The sequence below is a fragment of the Mercurialis annua genome, linkage group LG1-X (assembly GCF_937616625.2).
Source record: "Mercurialis annua linkage group LG1-X, ddMerAnnu1.2, whole genome shotgun sequence".
Classification (NCBI taxonomy): domain Eukaryota; kingdom Viridiplantae; phylum Streptophyta; class Magnoliopsida; order Malpighiales; family Euphorbiaceae; genus Mercurialis; species Mercurialis annua.
Window position 1 is genome coordinate 51545325 of NC_065570.1, and position 19600 is coordinate 51564924.

The 19600-nt window shown below is 32.6% G+C and overlaps 4 protein-coding genes across 5 annotated transcripts; 2 read left to right on the top strand and 2 right to left on the bottom strand.

Annotated features, from left to right (window-relative positions):
* The first annotated feature begins 1792 nt into the window (after nucleotides 1-1792).
* Nucleotides 1793-4670, top strand: LOC126684900 (deSI-like protein At4g17486). The gene is made up of 4 exons (XM_050379522.2): nucleotides 1793-2199; nucleotides 3179-3466; nucleotides 4020-4100; nucleotides 4216-4670. The coding sequence occupies exons 1-4, from the start codon at nucleotides 2046-2048 to the stop codon at nucleotides 4353-4355; spliced, it is 663 nt and encodes a 220-aa protein (XP_050235479.1). The 5' UTR covers nucleotides 1793-2045; the 3' UTR covers nucleotides 4356-4670.
* A 665-nt stretch (nucleotides 4671-5335) lies between these two features.
* LOC126684874 (uncharacterized) lies at nucleotides 5336-9620 on the bottom strand. 2 transcript variants are annotated; one of them, XM_050379520.2, is made up of 10 exons: nucleotides 9509-9620; nucleotides 9150-9208; nucleotides 8945-9059; nucleotides 8439-8475; nucleotides 8251-8320; nucleotides 7903-8007; nucleotides 7492-7642; nucleotides 7304-7386; nucleotides 5754-5847; nucleotides 5336-5664 (listed from the first exon to the last, which is right to left on the bottom strand). In XM_050379520.2, exons 2-10 carry the CDS (start codon nucleotides 9178-9180, stop codon nucleotides 5574-5576), a joined length of 777 nt encoding a protein of 258 aa, XP_050235477.1. In that variant the 5' UTR covers nucleotides 9181-9208; nucleotides 9509-9620; the 3' UTR covers nucleotides 5336-5573. The 2 variants fall into 2 exon arrangements, with proteins under 2 accessions (XP_050235477.1, XP_050235478.1); XM_050379521.1 differs by having other exon boundaries at nucleotides 9150-9214; nucleotides 9509-9586.
* A 717-nt stretch (nucleotides 9621-10337) lies between these two features.
* On the bottom strand, nucleotides 10338-11962 carry LOC130014832 (probable receptor-like protein kinase At5g20050). The gene has a single exon (XM_056103782.1). The coding sequence runs from the start codon at nucleotides 11763-11765 to the stop codon at nucleotides 10407-10409; it is 1359 nt and encodes a 452-aa protein (XP_055959757.1). The 5' UTR covers nucleotides 11766-11962; the 3' UTR covers nucleotides 10338-10406.
* A 2392-nt stretch (nucleotides 11963-14354) lies between these two features.
* Nucleotides 14355-17878, top strand: LOC126684842 (protein arginine N-methyltransferase PRMT10). Its single transcript, XM_050379518.1, has 7 exons — nucleotides 14355-14701; nucleotides 15093-15285; nucleotides 15517-15622; nucleotides 15753-15942; nucleotides 16815-17000; nucleotides 17094-17177; nucleotides 17448-17878. The coding sequence occupies exons 1-7, from the start codon at nucleotides 14375-14377 to the stop codon at nucleotides 17625-17627; spliced, it is 1266 nt and encodes a 421-aa protein (XP_050235475.1). The 5' UTR covers nucleotides 14355-14374; the 3' UTR covers nucleotides 17628-17878.
* The last annotated feature ends 1722 nt before the right edge of the window (nucleotides 17879-19600 follow it).

A 19600-nucleotide genomic window follows, 5' to 3' on the forward strand; every position in this document is an offset into this window, starting at 1 on the left:
TAAAATTTAACTTTGTTGATTTTATTTCGCATATGTATGTCTATAATTTATACATATTTTTTATATTATAATAAATTTTAAATAAATATAAAATCTATTTTTTATTTTTTGGCGCATTGTAATGGAAATTAATTAAGGATATTTAATTGATTTTTTTATAAAATAAATTATAACTTTAAAAAAATTAAAAAATTAAAAAAAAAAGTTTATAAACATTTACAAGGATAATGAAGGGAAAAGATGAAACCAATAGTCCATTTATTTTTGTTGTTTCAGTGGTTGATATTTGAAATTTTTCGAAACTATCAAAAATAAATTATTTATAGAAATACACTGAAAAGAAAATGTTGATGTTTCAAGGCACTAAAAAAATATTTACAAAAATATTGGATTAAATAACACAAAATATAAACTAAAAATAAAGAAAAATTAAATTGACATATTAATGGTTTATTTTTTATGTTAATATGTCAAAAAATACCAAAAAACAATGAAAACATACCAAAAAAACCACTAAAGATACACCTAATAAACATTTAAAACACATTCATATATAACAGTCAACAAAAATAAAATATACACCGAATGAACATTGAAAAACATACCCAAAAAAACATCTAAACTACATCTAAAAATACTTATAAAACACTTGTACAATATAATCAATTGTTTACTAGTGAACAGTGAGCATACCACGTGTCGACCGCATGTTGATTGCTTGTTAATTAACTGCATCGTTGTTGAATGTAAATTTTTCCAGCTAAATTCCGGTTACCCGTCATCAGAATCTGGCTATATATTTGTGGTTTTGTTTTTTTTAGTGCATTATTTTTATAAATAAAAATAAATAAAATAAAAATAACTTAACTAGTCAATTAATGTTTCAAAAATGATGAAGAATATACTTTCCTATAGACTTTTATTTTAAATATTTTAAATTATATGATAATTTTTATTTATAATAATTAAATAAAATTTTAATTTTTAAATAAAATTGAAGATACTCAATAATTTAAAAAAATATATAAGAATATTGATTAATATTATAAATAATCATATAGTTTTAATTAAAAATTAGAAGAAAAAAACAAAGAGCGTTAGTAATGGCAAAAGCAGTTTAAAATACGAATGTTTATCCCATACAACCGTTGTGGCACGTCATTTTTATAACAAATCAATAAATATTTGTAATAAAGAATTTTTTAACTTTTTTTTATTATTTAATTTTATACATGGATAACGCACTATTGATTTATCGTACGAATAATATGGCTTGTATTATGGGTGTGGGAGAGGGGACGGGAGAGAGAGTATAGAGAAAATAGTAGTAAAAAAATACCATTAGATGTAAATAAAAGGCCAAATGTTGTAAAAAGGCCAAACCTTTCACAAAAGTTTCACAAAAGTCCTGACCTTTCAATTTTGTCGATTTTGGCCAAAAATTAATTATTTGGTTTCACAAAAGTCCTGACCTTTCAATTTTGTCGATCTTGGCCAAAAATGGATTATTTGGTTTCACAAAAGTCCTGACCTTTCAATATTTGGCATGCCATATAGGCGTCACATAGACTCCACATAGGCAAATTGAAATCAAATTGAGAGTTGGCTACAATTGAAACCAAATAATTTATTTTTGGCCAAAATCGACAAAATTAAAAGTTCAGGACTTTTGTGAAACTTGTATGAAAGGTTTGGCCTTTTTAAGACATTTGACCTAAATAAAATAAAATTAAGAGGGACATAATTGAGTAACATGATGTCTGGTCTGGACGCCACTAAAAATAATGTGTTGAGGAATTATGAGGTTTGATTATATAAATATTAAGAATCTTAAATATATTTGTTTCATTATTTCTTTAAAACAAAAAAAATCTTACAAAAGCCCAAAAAGAAGATCTAATCACCCAATCCCTTTTCTTCACTTCTGTTTCATTGGAATGGATCTTTGATGAATACAGATTCTTTGTCCAATGGAGTCTTTTTTAAGATAGTTTCTTTTGCTTTTTCTATTTAAAGATAGTTCCCTTTTGGTTATTGGTGGATTAATGGGGGCGGATATTATCTCAGATTCAAGCTCACAAATTGAGAATGTAAATAATAACATAGAAACCCAGGTTAATTTAAATGTTTATGATCTCACCCCTGTCAATAATTACACCTATTGGTTCGGTTTTGGAATTTTCCATTCTGGCATTGAAGGTTTGTTTTTCCTTTTTCTTACTTTATCTTGATATGGGTTTTTTTTGTTATCATTTTGTGTGATTAAAAGATGCAATCTTTTTTAAAAATTTAGCTTTTAGATTCTAGTTTTGAAGTATGGTCATAATCTATTTTACTGCTTTGTAACTGTGCTCTGCTTTGTGCTAAAACAAAAGTTTGTGCTCTAAGCTTTGAGGCATTTATTTCTATTTACAATGTCATAGTTTTTTCATGTCATTTGCCTGTAATTGGTTTGGGCTTGAAGAAGAGAACCGGTTGTAGATTGTTTGATTGATTGTTGTATTAATATCTGTGCCAACTTATGTGTGATCTTCTTTTTGTATGAGCTTAACAGCTTGGTGGACCATCTTTCTTCATCATTGCTTACCATTAGGTCATTGTTGTGCCTTGTTTAGGGTCTGGAACAGGATGTAGCTGTGTCTCGCGAGCTACTCGAGATTGGTTCAAAAAAATAAATCAAATTTGATGTTAATCTAGTCAAGTTTGATTGTGAGCTACTCAAATTAATTGCCGAGTCGAGTTCAAGAATTAAGATTCTTGGCTTCAGAAGCTCGTGAACAATTGAATCGAGTCGAGTTGGATTTGATTCTTGATTATTTTACTAAATTCGAGCTCCTAAAATACAACTCGATCGAGTTTGTTTTGAGTTTTGAATTTTAGACTTGAATCGAGTTCTAGCTTGTCAGTAGTCGACTCAGTTACACCCATAAGTCTAGACTCTAGAATGATTACGTTCCTCTCCTGATTCTTGCATATTAAATGATCTATAGTGAGCGTTCCTTCTTTGATTTGGTTACAGTCTGGTTTTGGTTATTTTATGTGAGAAAGGATGTGAGGTTCCTACTTCTAGCTATATGTCATTTTGGAAAAGTGTTTCTAAAAAGTAGCTTAATGCAAGTTGAGATAAAAGACATTATTTCTAATCTACTGATTATAACTTCTTCATGTGTACAAACAGTCCACGGTAAGGAGTACGGATATGGGGCCCATGACTTCCCGGTCAGTGGAGTTTTTGAAGTAGAGCCAAGGAACTGTCCGGGTTTTATTTATAGATGTTCCATCCCTTTGGGTCGCATAAATATGCCTGCCTATGATTTCCGGACATTTATAGAAAGTGTGGCTTCAGAGTATCATGGAGACACCTATCACCTCATATCTAAGAACTGCAACCATTTTACAGATGACATTTCAGACAGACTGGTTGGTAAGCGAATACCTGGGTGGGTAAATCGGCTTGCTCGGCTAGGTATGCAGCATTCTTTCACGAAGTTATTGCTATATATTTTTTTTATATGTAGTGTGGGAATAAGTTCCATAGATTATAATGGGTGCAAAATTCATGTTGTCAACGAGCCAATCTTCAGCTTCACACTCACTACAGGTGCTGAGTTGCTTAGTGAGTGATCATTCGAGGTTGTTTTGCTGAAGAAATTTTCTATATAACTTCCAGTTATTTTTATTTGAACCTTGAATAATTCACAACACATTTCAAATTATGTTAGTTTCTCATTATTGCATTTGAGATCAATCAACTCCATAATATTTCATGGATAAAAATTATGTAGAATTTATCTTGCAATCATAAATGTGCAAGATCTTATTTAATGAAATTTTAAGCATAAAATTTGAACATTAGGACTCTCGAGACTTCATTCAGATCAAACCATACTTAGATAATGGCACATGGGGATTTATTGATTCGTGTCCGGTAGATTTATCAATTGTTGTATTGTTTTGCTCATTTGAGTTGTCATTTTGAGTGAAGCAAATTAATGGTGCTGAATTTGTTGAAACCTCAGGTGCTTTATGTAGCTGCCTGCTTCCGGAAAGCCTTCAAGTAACGACTGTTAAACAATTGCCTGAATACCACGAGTGCACTGGTACGTATCCTTCTCTTGAATGTTGTTCTTATTGTAGATGCCCATCGACATATCATAAAGCAGCTGACCTTTCCGACATGCTTGTTTTGCCCTGTTTGGTGATTATTATCTTCAGAAGAAGATGAAAGTGAATCTTTGATAGCATCCACTCCCCGGGAATCGACAGAGATTGACGATGCAGATCAAGAGAAGCATCTGCTCTCCCCAGGTAGCGTAAGTGGGGATGTGGCGTTTATAAAAGAGGCTCAGAAGTGAGCATAAGCTGCCTCGTCGAGGAAGAAATGAAAATAGATGTCGGAACAACATTGTGATAGCCTCTCTTGAAAATTGGGGTTTGGTTCTTGGAAGGGATGCTGAAAGTTGGGCAGCAATAATATTTGATGCTGTGATTGTTAATCCCATTGTTGTAACTTGTTTACATTATTCTTTTGGTGATTTGTATCTCTAGTTTTCTTGTTCCTGCTTGTTGGTTTCATTTGTTTAAATTAGTTTGGTACATTCAAGCTTGTGCAAATATCCTGTAAAATCCTATTTAAAATGGGAATGAAATGAAATCTTGTGGTATTCTAATTTCAATGCATAATTATCATATATTCTGTTTTTGTTTTTGAAATAATAAAGCATCTTTTGTTAATAAATCTTCTGTCAAAAGAGATTATGTGACTAGACAAATTTCTTTAATCCTACTAAGCATATGTTAATTTCATGTGGCACATGACACTTGTAACAGATTTGACGTGGCGCCAGATGAAACCACCGTATATTATGTATTTGGTAGAATTAATAAAAATTAATACTTAATAGACGTTCACATCACTATCATATAATTTTTTTAAATAGGCACACAAACATATTTAAATAAAAAATTTATTAACAAAATGTATTTTAATGTTATAAGATAATAGTTCGGGTAATACTATAGTCTATACTATAGTAATAAATTGAAATTTAAGTACAGTTGTAGGAGAAAATAAAATATTGGTACTGTCAATTAGTAAAAGATTTCCTTAAACTTGAGGTTTGATGTTTATAAAACCCAGGTCTTTTTATCGACTTCCTATTTTCTTCCAACAAAGTTTCTGCAGTGCTAGCTATATTAAGAGTGCATTGAATTTTATTATATATATATGATTTTCATAAAAAAAAAAAAAAATCTACTTTTAAACTCTATTAGATTAATTAATGTTTACATTTAATAAATTATTTTATAAATAAAATAAATTTTAGAATAGAAGTAACCCAAACAGGTAAAACCATTACATTTCTGACAGTAAGCTTCCAGACGGTAACAAAATTTTACTATCCAATATAAATGAAGTTCAGGCTAGCTTTCAATTATATTAAGTTTCTAACAGAAAAAAAATGCTACTAACATGTTTAACATTACGGATATTCTTTCGCCTCGACCATTTTCTTTCTTAAACTGCCACTAATTTCCAGGTTCTTCAACCCTTCTGAACTTTGCTCCAACTCTCATGACGATGAGGATCCTTCGAGCCCCAATTTCGAAGTCAGCCAAGCACACATCTCATCCATCTCTTGAGGAATTGTGTAGTGACCGAGCCTGCATAATTGAACAGAAGATTGGAAAATTTTAGTTCAATACATTGAAACTGATTAGTGATGTTTTGGAAGGATTTTCGAACTACAAACCCGCTGTATGCTTTGAATGTCACATCCTGGAATCTCGATGAGCTCATAACACGTGCGGATTTCTCACCGAATTTGAAGGGAACCACATCATCACCTGCAGATAACCAAATTCCCAAATCAGCTGCAATTCTACACCATCTGCGGATGTGCAGCTTAGTGTTAAAATATAACAGTAAGTTATGATTCAGCCATTTGCCCCGTTTTTAATACAGACATATCCTGGGGAGTGAAAACTGTGTTGAAGGCTCATTAACTCTTGATGAGTGTGATAAAATACATATGCAGGTAGAAAAGAAACTATGAGAGATGTTCAGGCTCGGTCACTACACATCAATTGGAGTCATAAAGAAATCAGATGGAAGTAGTAGAGGAATCATCTTTAAATACAAGCTATTTGAACAAGTATGATCTATGATGTAAAAGAAGTCTCCAATTACATTTTTGTACAAATCCAATTTTCTTCCTGGGTAAAGACTGCCAACAGTTTAAAATATTACTCGACCATACATAGTCAAGGAGGCTATTTGACAATTCCAATTTGTTTTTGTTTTTTCTGAAATAGACAATTCCAATTTGTTTTTGTTTTTTCTGAAATAGACAATTCCAATTTGTTAAACTTGAATGTGCGCATATCCAAAAGAAGAAATGCCAAATAACTGAAGTGGTGAGTAAACTTTTTGTGAAGGGCCAATCTCCGTTTTCAGAAAACAGATCATCTTAAGGGAAACATAATACTCCCTCCGTCCCAATAGAGTTGTCCACTTTGCCTTTAGCACACAATTTAAGAAAACACAATCATTGTTATGGATTTTATAGTTTTTTCTCTATTTTTCTTATCATACCCCTATTTAATGTAGAGTCCACTTTTAATTTACTTGTAGATAGTGGATTTTAAATAGGGGTAGTATAGGAAGATTGAGTTTAAATTTTTTTACTTTTTAAAAGTGGACAAGAATTTTGGGACAAAAAAATTCCTCAAAGTGGACAACTCTACTAGGACGGAGAGAGTAACTTATTTACATGTATTCAAATTCAAGGAATAAGAAAAGATACTGGTAAATAAGGGAGGAAATAAACTAGGATGATTTCTATCACCATTTGGATTTTCTTTTTTCTTTTTGACATTTCAATTGCATGTTAGTGGGGTAATTCAAATGTATAAAAAGGAGAAAAAATGAGAATTAGTGTCAATCAAGATTAAAAATGTAGCAAACAAAGATTCCATTTACCAGCCAAATACATATTAAGCAATCTCAAACCTTTCTATTCTAGTTCAAGATTTAACTTAAGTTTTAGATACTTCAGTTTAGATAAAGAAAGAGGAAATCAAAAGGTTGCAGACAAGCTGAATAGTGATCAATGAATTCAAAGAAATAGTTTACTAGCTGAGATTGCTCATGTCAAGAACCATCTAAGTTCAAGCCTATAAAAGATTTTGATAGGCGGATTAAAATATACTGGAAACAAGTAAAAAAGAATTCCATACATTTGAAATTGAACATAAGGAAATAATGAAGCAAGGTGGGGAAATGAGGAATGCCTGTTAATACCTTTTCCATGACAAAGTAATATGGGAAGGGATGCAGCACGCCTGACAGCCTCATCCACCCCTTCGATTTTGTTACTTAAGGTCCTAGGAAAAGAAAATACAAAAACAAGACATAATATTAATTGAGAAAAAGAGAGAGAGAGAGAGCAAGAAAAATCAAGTTCAAATCAAAAGCATAAGACGACAAACTTGGAACAAGGCAGCCAGCCGCTTAATCCAACAATTGCAGTCAAATTTGAGGGATATGGATTTCCATTTGCATATTTTCCCAAAGCATAGCAAGTAGCAGAATATAAGGAGGCTGCTGCACCCATACTGAAGCCTCCAATACCCAGTTTAACTGCAATATAGGACATTAGGCTCAAGAGGATGGTGAGACTGCAAAAAGCTCAATGTGCTGGTCTCTTCGATTATATCTTTGAATGTATTTTATACCAACATGTTTTCTGGTAAAAAAATTAGAGTAACCTCTTAGATTAAATTCAGAAAAATAATTAGGTTCTTGCCTTCAGTCAAGTTAACAAACTAAAAGAAACCTTTTTACATACAGCTCTTTCAAGTGTGTGCAGCATCAAAAGATAAATGCAAAAGGAAACATACTGTCGGCTGGTTCTGTTGACAATAAATTTGCAACATGTGCCGCTGCAGCATCCATCCCTTCTAAGTCATCAGGAGCATCCTCTGATAGGTCTCCAACATCAAACCCTGATTTAATTCACATTGAAACTTTAGGTCATTTAATTAATACAGTAGACAATAAAAATGAGTTTTAACATGAATAAAATATATTTTTTATGCAGATCATCAACGATAACAAGTTGAAGAACAAGATGTAATGACAGAAGTTTAGACTATAGATCTTGTTATGGTATGCTCTAAATGTCGGCACATGCAAATAACTGAACGATAATTTGCAGGGATCAAATTTCACAAATTAGTTAATCTTACAAGCTGTGGATGGAAAGCCACCAAACACAGTTATAGGTTGAGTCGGAGAAGTTGGGCATATCCATTTAATCTGCATCGCATTGTTATATTCAACAATTAGTTTTCTAAAAAGTCAGCTTCCGACAATTAGAATGTAATGAAAACAATAAGACTCATATATGTAATCCTACTCATTTAAGTGTGCTTACATTTGGAAGAGGAAGAGACTCCAAAATTTGGGACCAGCTGCAAAATTAGATCAAGCAATGAATAAGGATTTGGAAAAAGAAACTCAAATTGGATGAGAAAGGACACTCATCTTTTCCCCCCTATTTTTCACTTTCCTTTTTACCCTTGTTTTGGTGGTGATTGAACAAATGCATGCAAATGTTGACTTGTTATGCAAAATGTTAAACATGACATCAATGAACTGTAATTGTGAGCACTTGAAATCAGAGTCCATTTCGACCCCAAAATACAATTTCAAATACCGAAATGTTCGGTAAGCCGCACGATGCAAACCCCAGCAAATAAAAAGCTTGAAATGCCAAAGCATACATCTGAAAGAGTTCTTTCTTTTTTCTTTATCTTCCTAGAAAGGTGAGCATATTTTCAGGTGCTTGCTTAATTCCATTCCTAAGGTCTAAGAATGATTACCAAAACATGCCAGCAATACATCGTAAACAACAAATGCAACAGGAAAGCAATAAAATACCTGGAACCGTTATCACCAAGTCCATGAAGCCATACAACAGTAGCTTGGTGTTTACCTTTAGGCCTAACCACGTAAGTTCTCCCAAATTCAAATGCTCTCCTGGCAGTTTTACCACCTGGAATTACATTAAAACAAAAACTTAATTTACTCAAAAGCATAACCTAAAACACATAATTAAACAATACTACAATAAAATAATACTAACCAGCATTCATGGAAGGACCACTAAAACTCATCTTCTAATGATTTAAAAGAGCACAGAATCTGCAACTTCCACAAAACAAAAAAACACTTACTTTCATAATAATTAATTAAGTAAATTTATACAAGAAGCACCAGAATCTATCCAGGTGAAATTAACAAAAAAAAACATTTTAATCAGCATTTCTGAATTAATCCTAATCAATTTTCAGCTATTAACAAGCTCCAAAAATAATATAAGCTATTTTACGAAACATCACAATGAAAACTCTAAATATTATTGCATACAACAAGATATCTGAAGATACTGTTAAAAATTTAAAACGAAAGAAATGAATTAGGGCTTTAAAGAATTATTTTTACCTGAACAAGAACAGCAAAACTAGAGAGACTCTATCTCTTCGATAATGGAGGCTCCAAAGCTGCAAAAAAATGAAACATAGCCGACTTCTACTTTTTTATAATCATTTTTTTTTGTCATACGCACCGTTTTCATTCTTTCCTATTCAGTTGGGCACCGTTGATAAATGTAGTAAGAAACGTTTATTTTCTTTTACTACCTTTTTATTTTTTGAGTCAGAAGTATTAAAATGCCAAAAAAAATTGATTTTATAAATCTATTAAAAATATTTTAAAGATAGATTTATATTAAAAGTTTATTTAATTTTTTTAAGACTAATTGAGTTATATCTATATGTTAAATTAATGTATAGTTTTAAGAAAATTAAAAAAAAAGTTGTTAATTGAGATGTCAAATACTTCGAAGAGACTATAATTTTATAATTTAATACTAGTTTGGCATTGCCACTTATTATAACTAAATTAATTTTAAAAATTTGGACAGATTTTCAGAAAATTGGTTAAATTGATATATATTTATAATTTTAAAAAAATATAAATAGATTGTCGTAAAGATTTGAATTTTAAAAATTGTTTTTTATTCCATTAATTCAATAGAATGGTTATGTAATTTTCTTACCATATTTGGACATAAGCGTATCTGCGGTATGTGTAAAGAATATTTAAGGGGTTTTCTTAAGAAAAATGTACACTTACTTTATTTTATAATTTACTAATAAAAATAATATGTCTTTTTCACATTTTTTATCCAGCAACTTATACTAATTTTTTGCAATATAAGTTGGAAGCAATGCTAGAAAAACAATCAAGAAAATTAGTTATTCAATGGGCATCACATAAATAAGATTATATTCAATTGATTTAATTGAGCAGACTTAGCTATAATCAAAACAAAATGGGGCTATCTGGGGGAGATGATTGACATGGCATATGAACAAGATGTAGCGTGATTATCAGCACTGCCATCTTCTTGTTCGGATGAACCAAATGCAGCAATTGCAGCTCTGTTTCCACCATCTCCGGTATCTCTATCAATTGATAACAAATCAACAACAATCATTTGAGTCTCCGGAGGTTCTTCCACCACCACTCTTCCTTCAAGCATCTCCACCACTTTATCCATTGTTGGCCTAATCCTAGGCTTCTCTTGTATGCACCACAATGCCACATTCACCAATCTCTTCACTTCCCTTTCTTCAATTTTCATTCCACTTTCTATCAGCCTTTCATCAACTATTTCCATAATCTTCCCTTCTTTTAGTTTCCGATGAACGATTCTCGGAAAATATTGCCATTTTGTTTGAGATTTCTCATTCTGTATTAACTTTACGTTTCGTTGACCTCCGATGATCTCTAAAATAACCATTCCGTAACTATAAACGTCCGATTTCTCCGAAATTCCGAGCCCTAATAGCCATTCCGGAGCTAAGTAGCCTCTCGTACCGCGAATATTAGTTATCACTCGGCTCTCGTCCTTTTGCATTAGTTTCGACAGGCCTAAATCCGAGACGATTGCTCGATAATTCTCATCGATTAGGATATTTTCCGGCTTCACGTCGAGATGCAACACTCTTGATCGGCAATCATGATGTAGGTAAGAAAGTGCTTTAGCTACATCAACTGCAACTCTATATCTCAATTCCCAGGACAAGCATCCGCCGGGAAGATTATTATTCCGGTTAGGTTTTCTCGGGAAAATCCAAGAATCCAACGATCCATTCGCCATATATTCGTAAACGAGGAAACGAGGTCCGCCTGTCACGACGCAGTATCCGATGAGGCGAACGAGATTTGTATGCTGTACACTAGCGATTGCTGCAACTTCTGATCGGAACTCTTTCTCTCCGCGTTCTTCCCGATTAATCCTTTTGACGGCAACAGCAGTCCCGTCAGATAAAATACCTTTAAAAACTGAAGCCGACGCGCCTTGACCGATTAACGCCTGAAAATTATCTGTAGCTTCTTCAAGCTCTCTATATCGGAACTTAATCGGAACTCCGGCGACTTTTCTCAAGAAACTGTACTCAATTCGTAGCTCTCTGCCTTCGGAAGCTAATCGCTTGACTAACGATTTGCTTCGGAGAGTGTAACGGCGTCTGATAATTAGACAAGAAAAGATTGCGAGAATGAGAGCAATATCGGCGCCGGCGATCAGGTAAAATGGCTTGGAGAGTTTAAGTGAAACTCTACAAATTACGATAATGATTACGAGGATGATGACTGTTGAAGCAGCTATAATATGTACTCTCTTGTCTTCCATTAGAGGAAGATCAATAATCTGTAAAAAAAATTGTCTGATTTACATTTTTTATTTTCTGTTTGTGTGGGGAGAAAAGTAGTAGGTTAAATTGGTGATTTTCCTAGAAAGAGGAGGGTGGGGTGACTGATATTGGAAAAACAAAATGCATTGACATTTCCTAAGTTAATGACCATTTTAAGGATTATGGAAGAACCTTTGACTTTGGTTTAAAAGATAGTACTGGATCTTCAGTTCTAATTCGAATGTCTTTGCTTCCGATGATAAAAAAAACTAACCTTAATGTATAATTTAACTCCCAAATTATAAAAAGATTGGAATTGAAAGTCCGATTGTAATTCAAAATAACGGGTAGTTAATCCCCGTTGGCATACTCACCCATCATGTCAAGTGCGCGACGCGGGTCGGATCCGGATTAATTAGGATCACGACCTAAAAACCAGATGGAAAACCAAAAAAATAACGGGTAATTTTTATACATTTATTTTAAGAGTGGAGAGATTGAAAACTATTCAAACTTCCATATATTTTCCTAAAGTATCTTGAAAATCTAATAATAATATAAATCTTGAGAAAAGGCTTAATTAAATCTTGAGAAAAGGATTAATTAAAGCTTGACATAACCACGACTGCAACTATGACAGACGGATAACGTAGGCTTAATCAGTAGTAGTAATTAAGCTCAAAAGACAAGATTCAAAAAGATTATGTATTTATGTCTAGTATTCAGACAGAAATTTTAATTGTATTTTTGTGTTGATATAAGCTTTAAATGCTGAGGTCCTCAAATAGGATGTGCATCGGTCGGTTCGACTATTTGTGCATCGGTCGGTTCGGTTACCGAACCGACTCTTTTATCCAAAACCGATCGGTTTTGCACTTATAAGAAAACTGAACTGAAATTAAGGTTAAAATTCGGTTGGGTTCGGTCGGTGACCGAATATATAGTGCATAGTGTAAAAAATAACAATAACATCTTTCAGCTCAGTGGTGTGCGCGTTGGTGGTTAAAAAATAACAATAACATCTTTAAGTATAAAGTTCCAAACTGTATGATTTTATTTGAGTTGGATTTTTTTAGACATAGTATACTTTATAGATGGACTTTAATGGATATTTTTTAAGTCAGGTCATATTGGCGAGTTAGGTCAAAATTTGCCACCTCCAATTAAAAAGGGATATGGACAGGTGACTTGATCTTCCAGGCTTGATTATAACCCATCTCTAGCAGAAAGTAAGTACAATTTGCTTTCACCTCCTAGTTTCTGATTAGTGAATATACATGAATAAATTAGGGTTCTATTCAAAGTAACCAATTCAAACAAAAAAAACTAGATTAAATTCAAAGGCATTATTTAAATAATGAATGCTTTGATTTCAATTTTATAAAGATTGAAAAATAGAATTGTTAATTTCTATCATTTACATAAGTAATATGACCATCCACCGTAAATACTAAATAGTTGACACATTCAAATGCTTATTTTTTTTAATACAAGTCATGACAGATGCATCCTTGTCCTGATAATAAAAGTCCAGGTAAGTGTCACATTTTTCTAATAGTCACCAAATTATTTAATAAATTACTTTTTGTACTCTTAATCATTGAAATTATATTAATTATTATATGATATATCTCCTTTCCCATAATTTCATTTTCTTTTAAATTACGAGTCATGACCAAGTCTTGTAGCTAATATTCAAATTTATTGAAAAAATATAATTACATATCAAATATTTTTTATTTATTTTTTGATAATAATACATGTTTATTAATGGAAATATAAAAGTAAAATTTAATCAAAAATTAAGTAAATTAAGACATTCAAGAAGTACAAAAAGAGAACATCGGTAAAATAACAAAAATCTATATCTAATTTTTTCAAGTGCGCTGACGGAATTTTTTAAATGTACAAATCGGCGATTCGTCCACTCCATTATGGTTATTTTAGATTACAAATTGATTTTTTGGTCTCTGAATCAGTCCGATTATAAAATTAAAAATAAAACTTACGTTGATAAAATATATATAAAGAAAGATAAAACGTCCATAAAGTAAGAAAATGAAAAAAGAAAAGAAAATTACAATATGTTGTAATAAAAATATCAAATTATGGACTTTTAGGTTATTTTTTTATGTAAATATGTTTACCGGTAAAGTTGTCCACTTTACCCTTATCACAGTTTAAGAAAAACAATCATTATTTATAGATTTTGTAAATTTTTTCTTACTTTTCTTGTCATACCATTATTTAATTTATTTTCAATATAGGAAAGTTGAGTGTAAAAATTGTAACTTTGTGAAAGTGGACAAGAGTTTTGAAATAAAAAAATTTCTCAAAGTGCACAACTCTATTGGGACGGAAGAAGTACTATTTTTTTTCTTCTAATTTTTACACATTTCTCAACAATTCAATAATGGGCTCAAAATGATGAGATCGCTAGCATTGCTGGGTCAAAATGGCCGACTTTTAGAAAGGGTCTGTGCCATAATCGAAAACGAAAATTACCGCATCAAACGACTGCGTTTCGTTCGGTAAAAACAGACAAATCAGGTGCTTCATAACTATCAGAATCATTTTGCAACCCCATCTAATTTGCTTCTTTGACCTGATGCTGACATGTCACTCGTTTCTTATTCCTCCACTCCACACTACTAAATCCCCAAGGCGTTGCCCTAAAACCCCGCTCTTCAAAACGGCGCGCAGCGAGTCAAAAACTTCCAAAGCAGAGTTTTACGCAAGCATGGGTAGCCACCGCCAGCATGGAGGAGAGCGTTCAAATGGCGGAGCTACGGCGGTGGACAAAGGCGTCGATTTCGCTCAATATTTCTGCACTTACTCCTTCCTTTATCACCAAAAAGAAATGCTATCTGATCGTGTTCGCATGGACGCTTATTATAACGCCATTGTTCGAAATAAACACCATTTCCATGGCAAAGTAATTAACACTTCTTTCAATTTCTTTATTATTACAGTTACGGCACTGTTATTTATTTCTGATGATTTTAACTCTATATAGCTCCGCTGTTCAGCTTGAAGCTGTTGTATAATACATGAAATCAATTAAATTAGGGGTCTGGAATGTATTTTGAATACATAAAATCAATTTTAATTGTTTTTAAGTCAATTTCTTGTTTGGAATGTCATTCTAATGATTAAGTTTTACTTTTTAGCATTCAGTATTGTATGTTATAGCTTGTTGATTGATTGAATTTATGAGTTATTTGAATTTAAAGTTCAAGTAGCAACAATATGAAAGCAATGTGATCATGTCAAGAGCAGATACCTAGAAGCTGGTCAAGACTAATTTTGTTAAATTTGTGGAGTAGGTGGTGCTGGATGTAGGGACAGGGAGTGGAATTCTTGCAATATGGTCAGCACAAGCCGGTGCAAGGAAGGTATATGCAGTAGAAGCAACTAAGGTTGCAGAACATGCTCGTGTTTTAGTCAAAGCTAATAATGTTCAAGATGTTGTTGAAATTATTGAAGGTTCTATTGAGGATATTACCTTGCCTGAAAAAGGTTTGATAATCTTATTTGTAATGTTTGGATTGTCTAAGAAAATGCAAGAATTCAACTCAATGGAATTTGATTTTGTTCAAGCTTCATGTTTGGAAAATTTGTAATATTTACAACTCTATGTACTTTTTTTAAATAAATAAAATCAGGCCACAGTTGACGTGATTTCGCAAGATTGAATTGAGTTGCCCATGGCTTATACTAATGTTTTGGATTTTCTTATTTTATTGGCAGTTGATGTGATCATCTCAGAGTGGATGGGATATTTCCTTCTTCGTGAGTCTATGTTTGATTCAGTCATATGTGCTCGTGACCGCTGGTTGAAGCCAAGTGGAATGATGTAAGCAATTTATTACTATTCATTCTGTAGTGTTTAGTTCAGTAAGTGAATTATGGTTTCTGTATTTGTTTTCATTGTGTGTAGTGTACCTTCCTCTTGTTTTGACAATTTATTTATTGGGAAATCCCAGGTATCCAAGTCATGCTCGTATGTGGATGGCACCTATTAGGTCTGGATCGGGAGATCAGAAAAAGGGTGACTATAATTTAGCAATGGACGACTGGTTTAATTTTGTGGAGGACACCAAAAGTGAATATGGTGTTGATATGACTGTTTTAACTCAGCCTTTTGAGCAAGAGCAAAGAAAATACTATCTACAGGTTAGTTCTTGATTTTTGATCAATGACATTTTTTGGCTAGGCTCAGAATGACATGTTATGCCAATTCTATAAATTTTGGGTATAGATTCTGACACCCGACCTCCTATTGAGTTCTTCGTGCTCGTGCTATTTAAAAAAGGTTTTGTTAGATAGACTCATGGAGTTCTTTTTTTGCTTTTTTGTAAAAAAAAAAATGCATGGCCAAACATGTGTAAGATTCAAATTGAGGTCCACATAGCATGTGCAAATCTGTCAAACCGAGGCCCTTTGGATGGAGGGCTGGCTAATTGCTATCAATGCAGTAGGTTAATGGCAAATTGTCCAGCGATACATACTGGTGTGTGCATATGCACCAAAATAGAACAGTTGATAAAACATAAAGAAAAGAACATTTTACTTCTAAGTGTTAAATATTGAAGTTTTGTTTATGGCCGCTGAACACTTGGCTGATCTTCATTATGTCATGTGCTACTTTGATTATATTGAACATAGGCACTGGTTTCCTTTGGATCTTGGTGAACCATCTTTGCAATAGTAAATCATCATTTAGAATTTTAGATCATTATGGGCATGTTCAATCTAAGCTGCAATTTCATTTATTACCTCTGATTCTCATGGAGCTTGTGTGAACTATCCATCTATAAACCACATTTGCTGAGCATCCTTGAATCATTTTTTTATAATTCTATCGCTAAATTGCTGCTTTATGGTATACAGAACATGTGTATTCAGTGTTCTTTTGAGTTAACATACAAATGAACTAAAAAGAGTAAACAAGTTCAGACTCTCATTTTATTTCCGTATGTAGAATGATCCATGTGTTTTTACTGCTGTCTATGTTTAAAATGGTATTGATATAAAATTTTGTGTAGACATCAATGTGGCAAAACCTTTATCCAAATCAAGTTATAGGGACAGCTGCAATCATAAAAGAGATTGATTGTTTGACAGCCACTGTTGATGACATCCTTAATGTCAAATCAAACTTTATGTCAGTAATCACTATGGAAGGCACAAGACTCTCTGCATTTGGGGGATGGTTTGATGTTCACTTTAAAGTGAGTCGAATTTTTATGAAATTTACTTTTCTGGGATGTTAAAGTTTCAAGAACCTGCACAATATAATTCCTTTTATGTTATTCGGCTTCCAGGGAAGAGGTGATGATCCAGCTCAGCAAGAGATTGAGTTAACAACTGCTCCTAGTACAGATAACGGCACACATTGGGGCCAGCAGGTATGAATAGAAAACATAATGAAATAAAATAACTTGAATTTTTACCAATCAAATGGAGAATAAGAACGCTGTGGAAATATTTTAAGACTAAAGGAACCTCAATTATCAGAAAGAAAACTGGAAATTATGGGCTTCCAATGATATGTCAGCCTCAAATCTGTTTTTCTTGCAATTATCATGTAATTCGTCATGATGTTAATGTGTTAATTTTTGTAAATTGATTCTTCAGTTGCATTATCTTCCTTATTTACTTTTTTGTTTATTTGACAGGTTTTCGTTGTGCATCCTCCCATTCACACCAATGTAGGGGACAATTTGAATGTATCTTTCACAATGTCCCGTTCAAAAGAAAATCATAGATTGATGGAGGTTGAGCTCGGCTGTGATGTCATTAGTAAGTCGTCTGACAAACCTCCTCCACCGTTCAAACATAAATTCTACATAGAGTAAGGAAGGAAACAGCTAATATTTTTGAAGTTATTACTAGCAGAGGTATACCGTGTAAGTTCTTCTGTTGTAACAATTAGCTAAAAGATAATGATATTTATGCTGACATACTAAATTGCCGTTATTCTGGTCATTCAGTTTGCTTTATCTTGAGCATACGTAGAGTGCATAATGTCAACCGAATGTAACCATAATTTTCCATTGGCTGTTCCTAAACTTTTGTTTTCTTATAATGCAAAAATTTATTTGTCTGATTCTAATATGCTAAAAGTAGCATAAAAAAGAGTTTTAGGTGGTTATTAGATGTATACATGTGGTGCCCATTTCTGCTTCGGGTTTAAGATATGCTACCCTCCCTGCATTCGGTATTTTAGCATGTTTGGCATTAAGCTTGCAGATTACATTTCTAAAAACGCATCATTTTTGATTTCGTAAAAAGTGTTTGAAACTGGTACTAAATTTACGTTATAAACAACATCTAGCTGCTTATGGGCTTATTTTAAGAAAAGGTGATATTTTGACAGCAATGCAAAACAAACCTTTTGTCTTCATTAGTTGAAAAATTATGATTGTTCTCTTTTATCTTTTATTGTTTAATTATTGTTTAGTCGACTCATACAAAGTGAGGAGCTTCAAACAAGAAACACCTAACTGTTTGTGTTACCTTTTAGGGTCTTTTTTTCTTTAGGTTTCATTCATTTTTGGTAATGTTTTGCTGGCGGCTGATGAGTTGATTAGTGGTTGTAACTGAATATTGCTGGATTGAAGACCAGTACCAGTCTTATGTTGCTGAATTTAGGTGTTAATGTTATGGATTAGGATCCTCTCATGTTCACTTGAACATGAGAGGATCCTAATCCCCAAGTTATAGGGCACCATTGAAATCGGTTTATCCAACTGAATTGAAAACTGGATTCTTGGGCTTGGTTTGATTTTCAAAAAATAGCCGGAATAATCAAACAGACCAAAATGTCAATTATTTTAAACTTAAATATTTTATTTTTGATAATGATTGCCTTTATGTTTATATTTTTAAATGTTGTCTCTAAATTTTGTTTTACGATAGGTTATGCAAGTGTATTTAAAATGAAAATATCTTAATCAATCATGTATAAGATCTACTATTATATAGGATATAACCAAAATTTAAAGTGAACTGAATTTAACTGAAATGAATATTGTGGTTCAGTTTAATTTAATTCTACTTTTAGTATAGCCGGTTCGGTTTGATTAGTCTGAAAAATCTGATTGATTTGAAAGTTTTGATCTGCTAAGCCATATAGTGAAGTGCCTGCATTCTGTAGAAACAACCAGAATTAACAAAAAACACTCCATAAGTTCCACGATTTGTTGATCATTCTCTCTTTTGATCTGATCACGCAATTTCTTTTTTCAAACTTTTATAAACTATAAAAGAGATAAGAAGAAATAGTTAGGTTCCTTATATACTAAACTTAGATCACATGCAAATGCATGCCTTTAATTACATCATAAGCACCTTCCACAAAAGTCCACTCATACAAGCTGAATTATTCCATATATACCTCTGCAATTCTCCCCTTTTTCCTTCGATACCACATCTTGCAATTCTCTTTTTTCTTTATAAGAATGCATAGGCCTTCTGGCAGGGCGTCCGATGAGTTTCCGATCAATCTCTCACCGGATGTTATTGCTTCGTTGTCTGGTGTCACAAAAAAGGAAATGGGTGTGCATCAGAAGTCAGTGGCAGAAAATGCAATTCATCTTATCCCAATAGTTCTATTTATTTGTGCTTTTGCTCTTTGGATTTGTTCTCATCCTATTATTAACCATTCATCCTCTCTATAGATTTTTAGAGATGAATTTGTTTTATGTAATTTGTGGTCATGTTGTTTTTGTTGTCATCCTAATAATGATATGGATAATGATATATATCCCCACTTTTCACAGACAGTTTTTTTTTCCTCAGAATTTAAATTTAAATTCTTCATCTTCAT

Coding starts and splice junctions, on each gene's coding strand:
- LOC126684874 (XM_050379520.2), bottom strand. CDS start 9,180: ATGAGTTTTAGTGGTCCTTCCATGAATGCTG. Junction 8,321..8,438: donor AGTCTCTTCCTCTTCCAAAT/GTAAGCACACTT, acceptor AATGCGATGCAG/ATTAAATGGATATGCCCAAC. Junction 5,665..5,753: donor ACATTCAAAGCATACAGCGG/GTTTGTAGTTCG, acceptor TCAATTATGCAG/GCTCGGTCACTACACAATTC.
- LOC130014832 (XM_056103782.1), bottom strand. CDS start 11,765: ATGGAAGACAAGAGAGTACATATTATAGCTGCTTCAACAGTCATCATC.
- LOC126684900 (XM_050379522.2), top strand. CDS start 2,046: ATGGGGGCGGATATTATCTCAGATTCAAGCTCACAAATTGAGAATGTA. Junction 2,200..3,178: donor TTTCCATTCTGGCATTGAAG/GTTTGTTTTTCC, acceptor GTGTACAAACAG/TCCACGGTAAGGAGTACGGA. Junction 3,467..4,019: donor AAATCGGCTTGCTCGGCTAG/GTATGCAGCATT, acceptor TTGAAACCTCAG/GTGCTTTATGTAGCTGCCTG.
- LOC126684842 (XM_050379518.1), top strand. CDS start 14,375: ATGCTGACATGTCACTCGTTTCTTATTCCTCCACTCCACACTACTAAA. Junction 15,943..16,814: donor AAAGAAAATACTATCTACAG/GTTAGTTCTTGA, acceptor AATTTTGTGTAG/ACATCAATGTGGCAAAACCT. Junction 17,001..17,093: donor GGTTTGATGTTCACTTTAAA/GTGAGTCGAATT, acceptor TTCGGCTTCCAG/GGAAGAGGTGATGATCCAGC.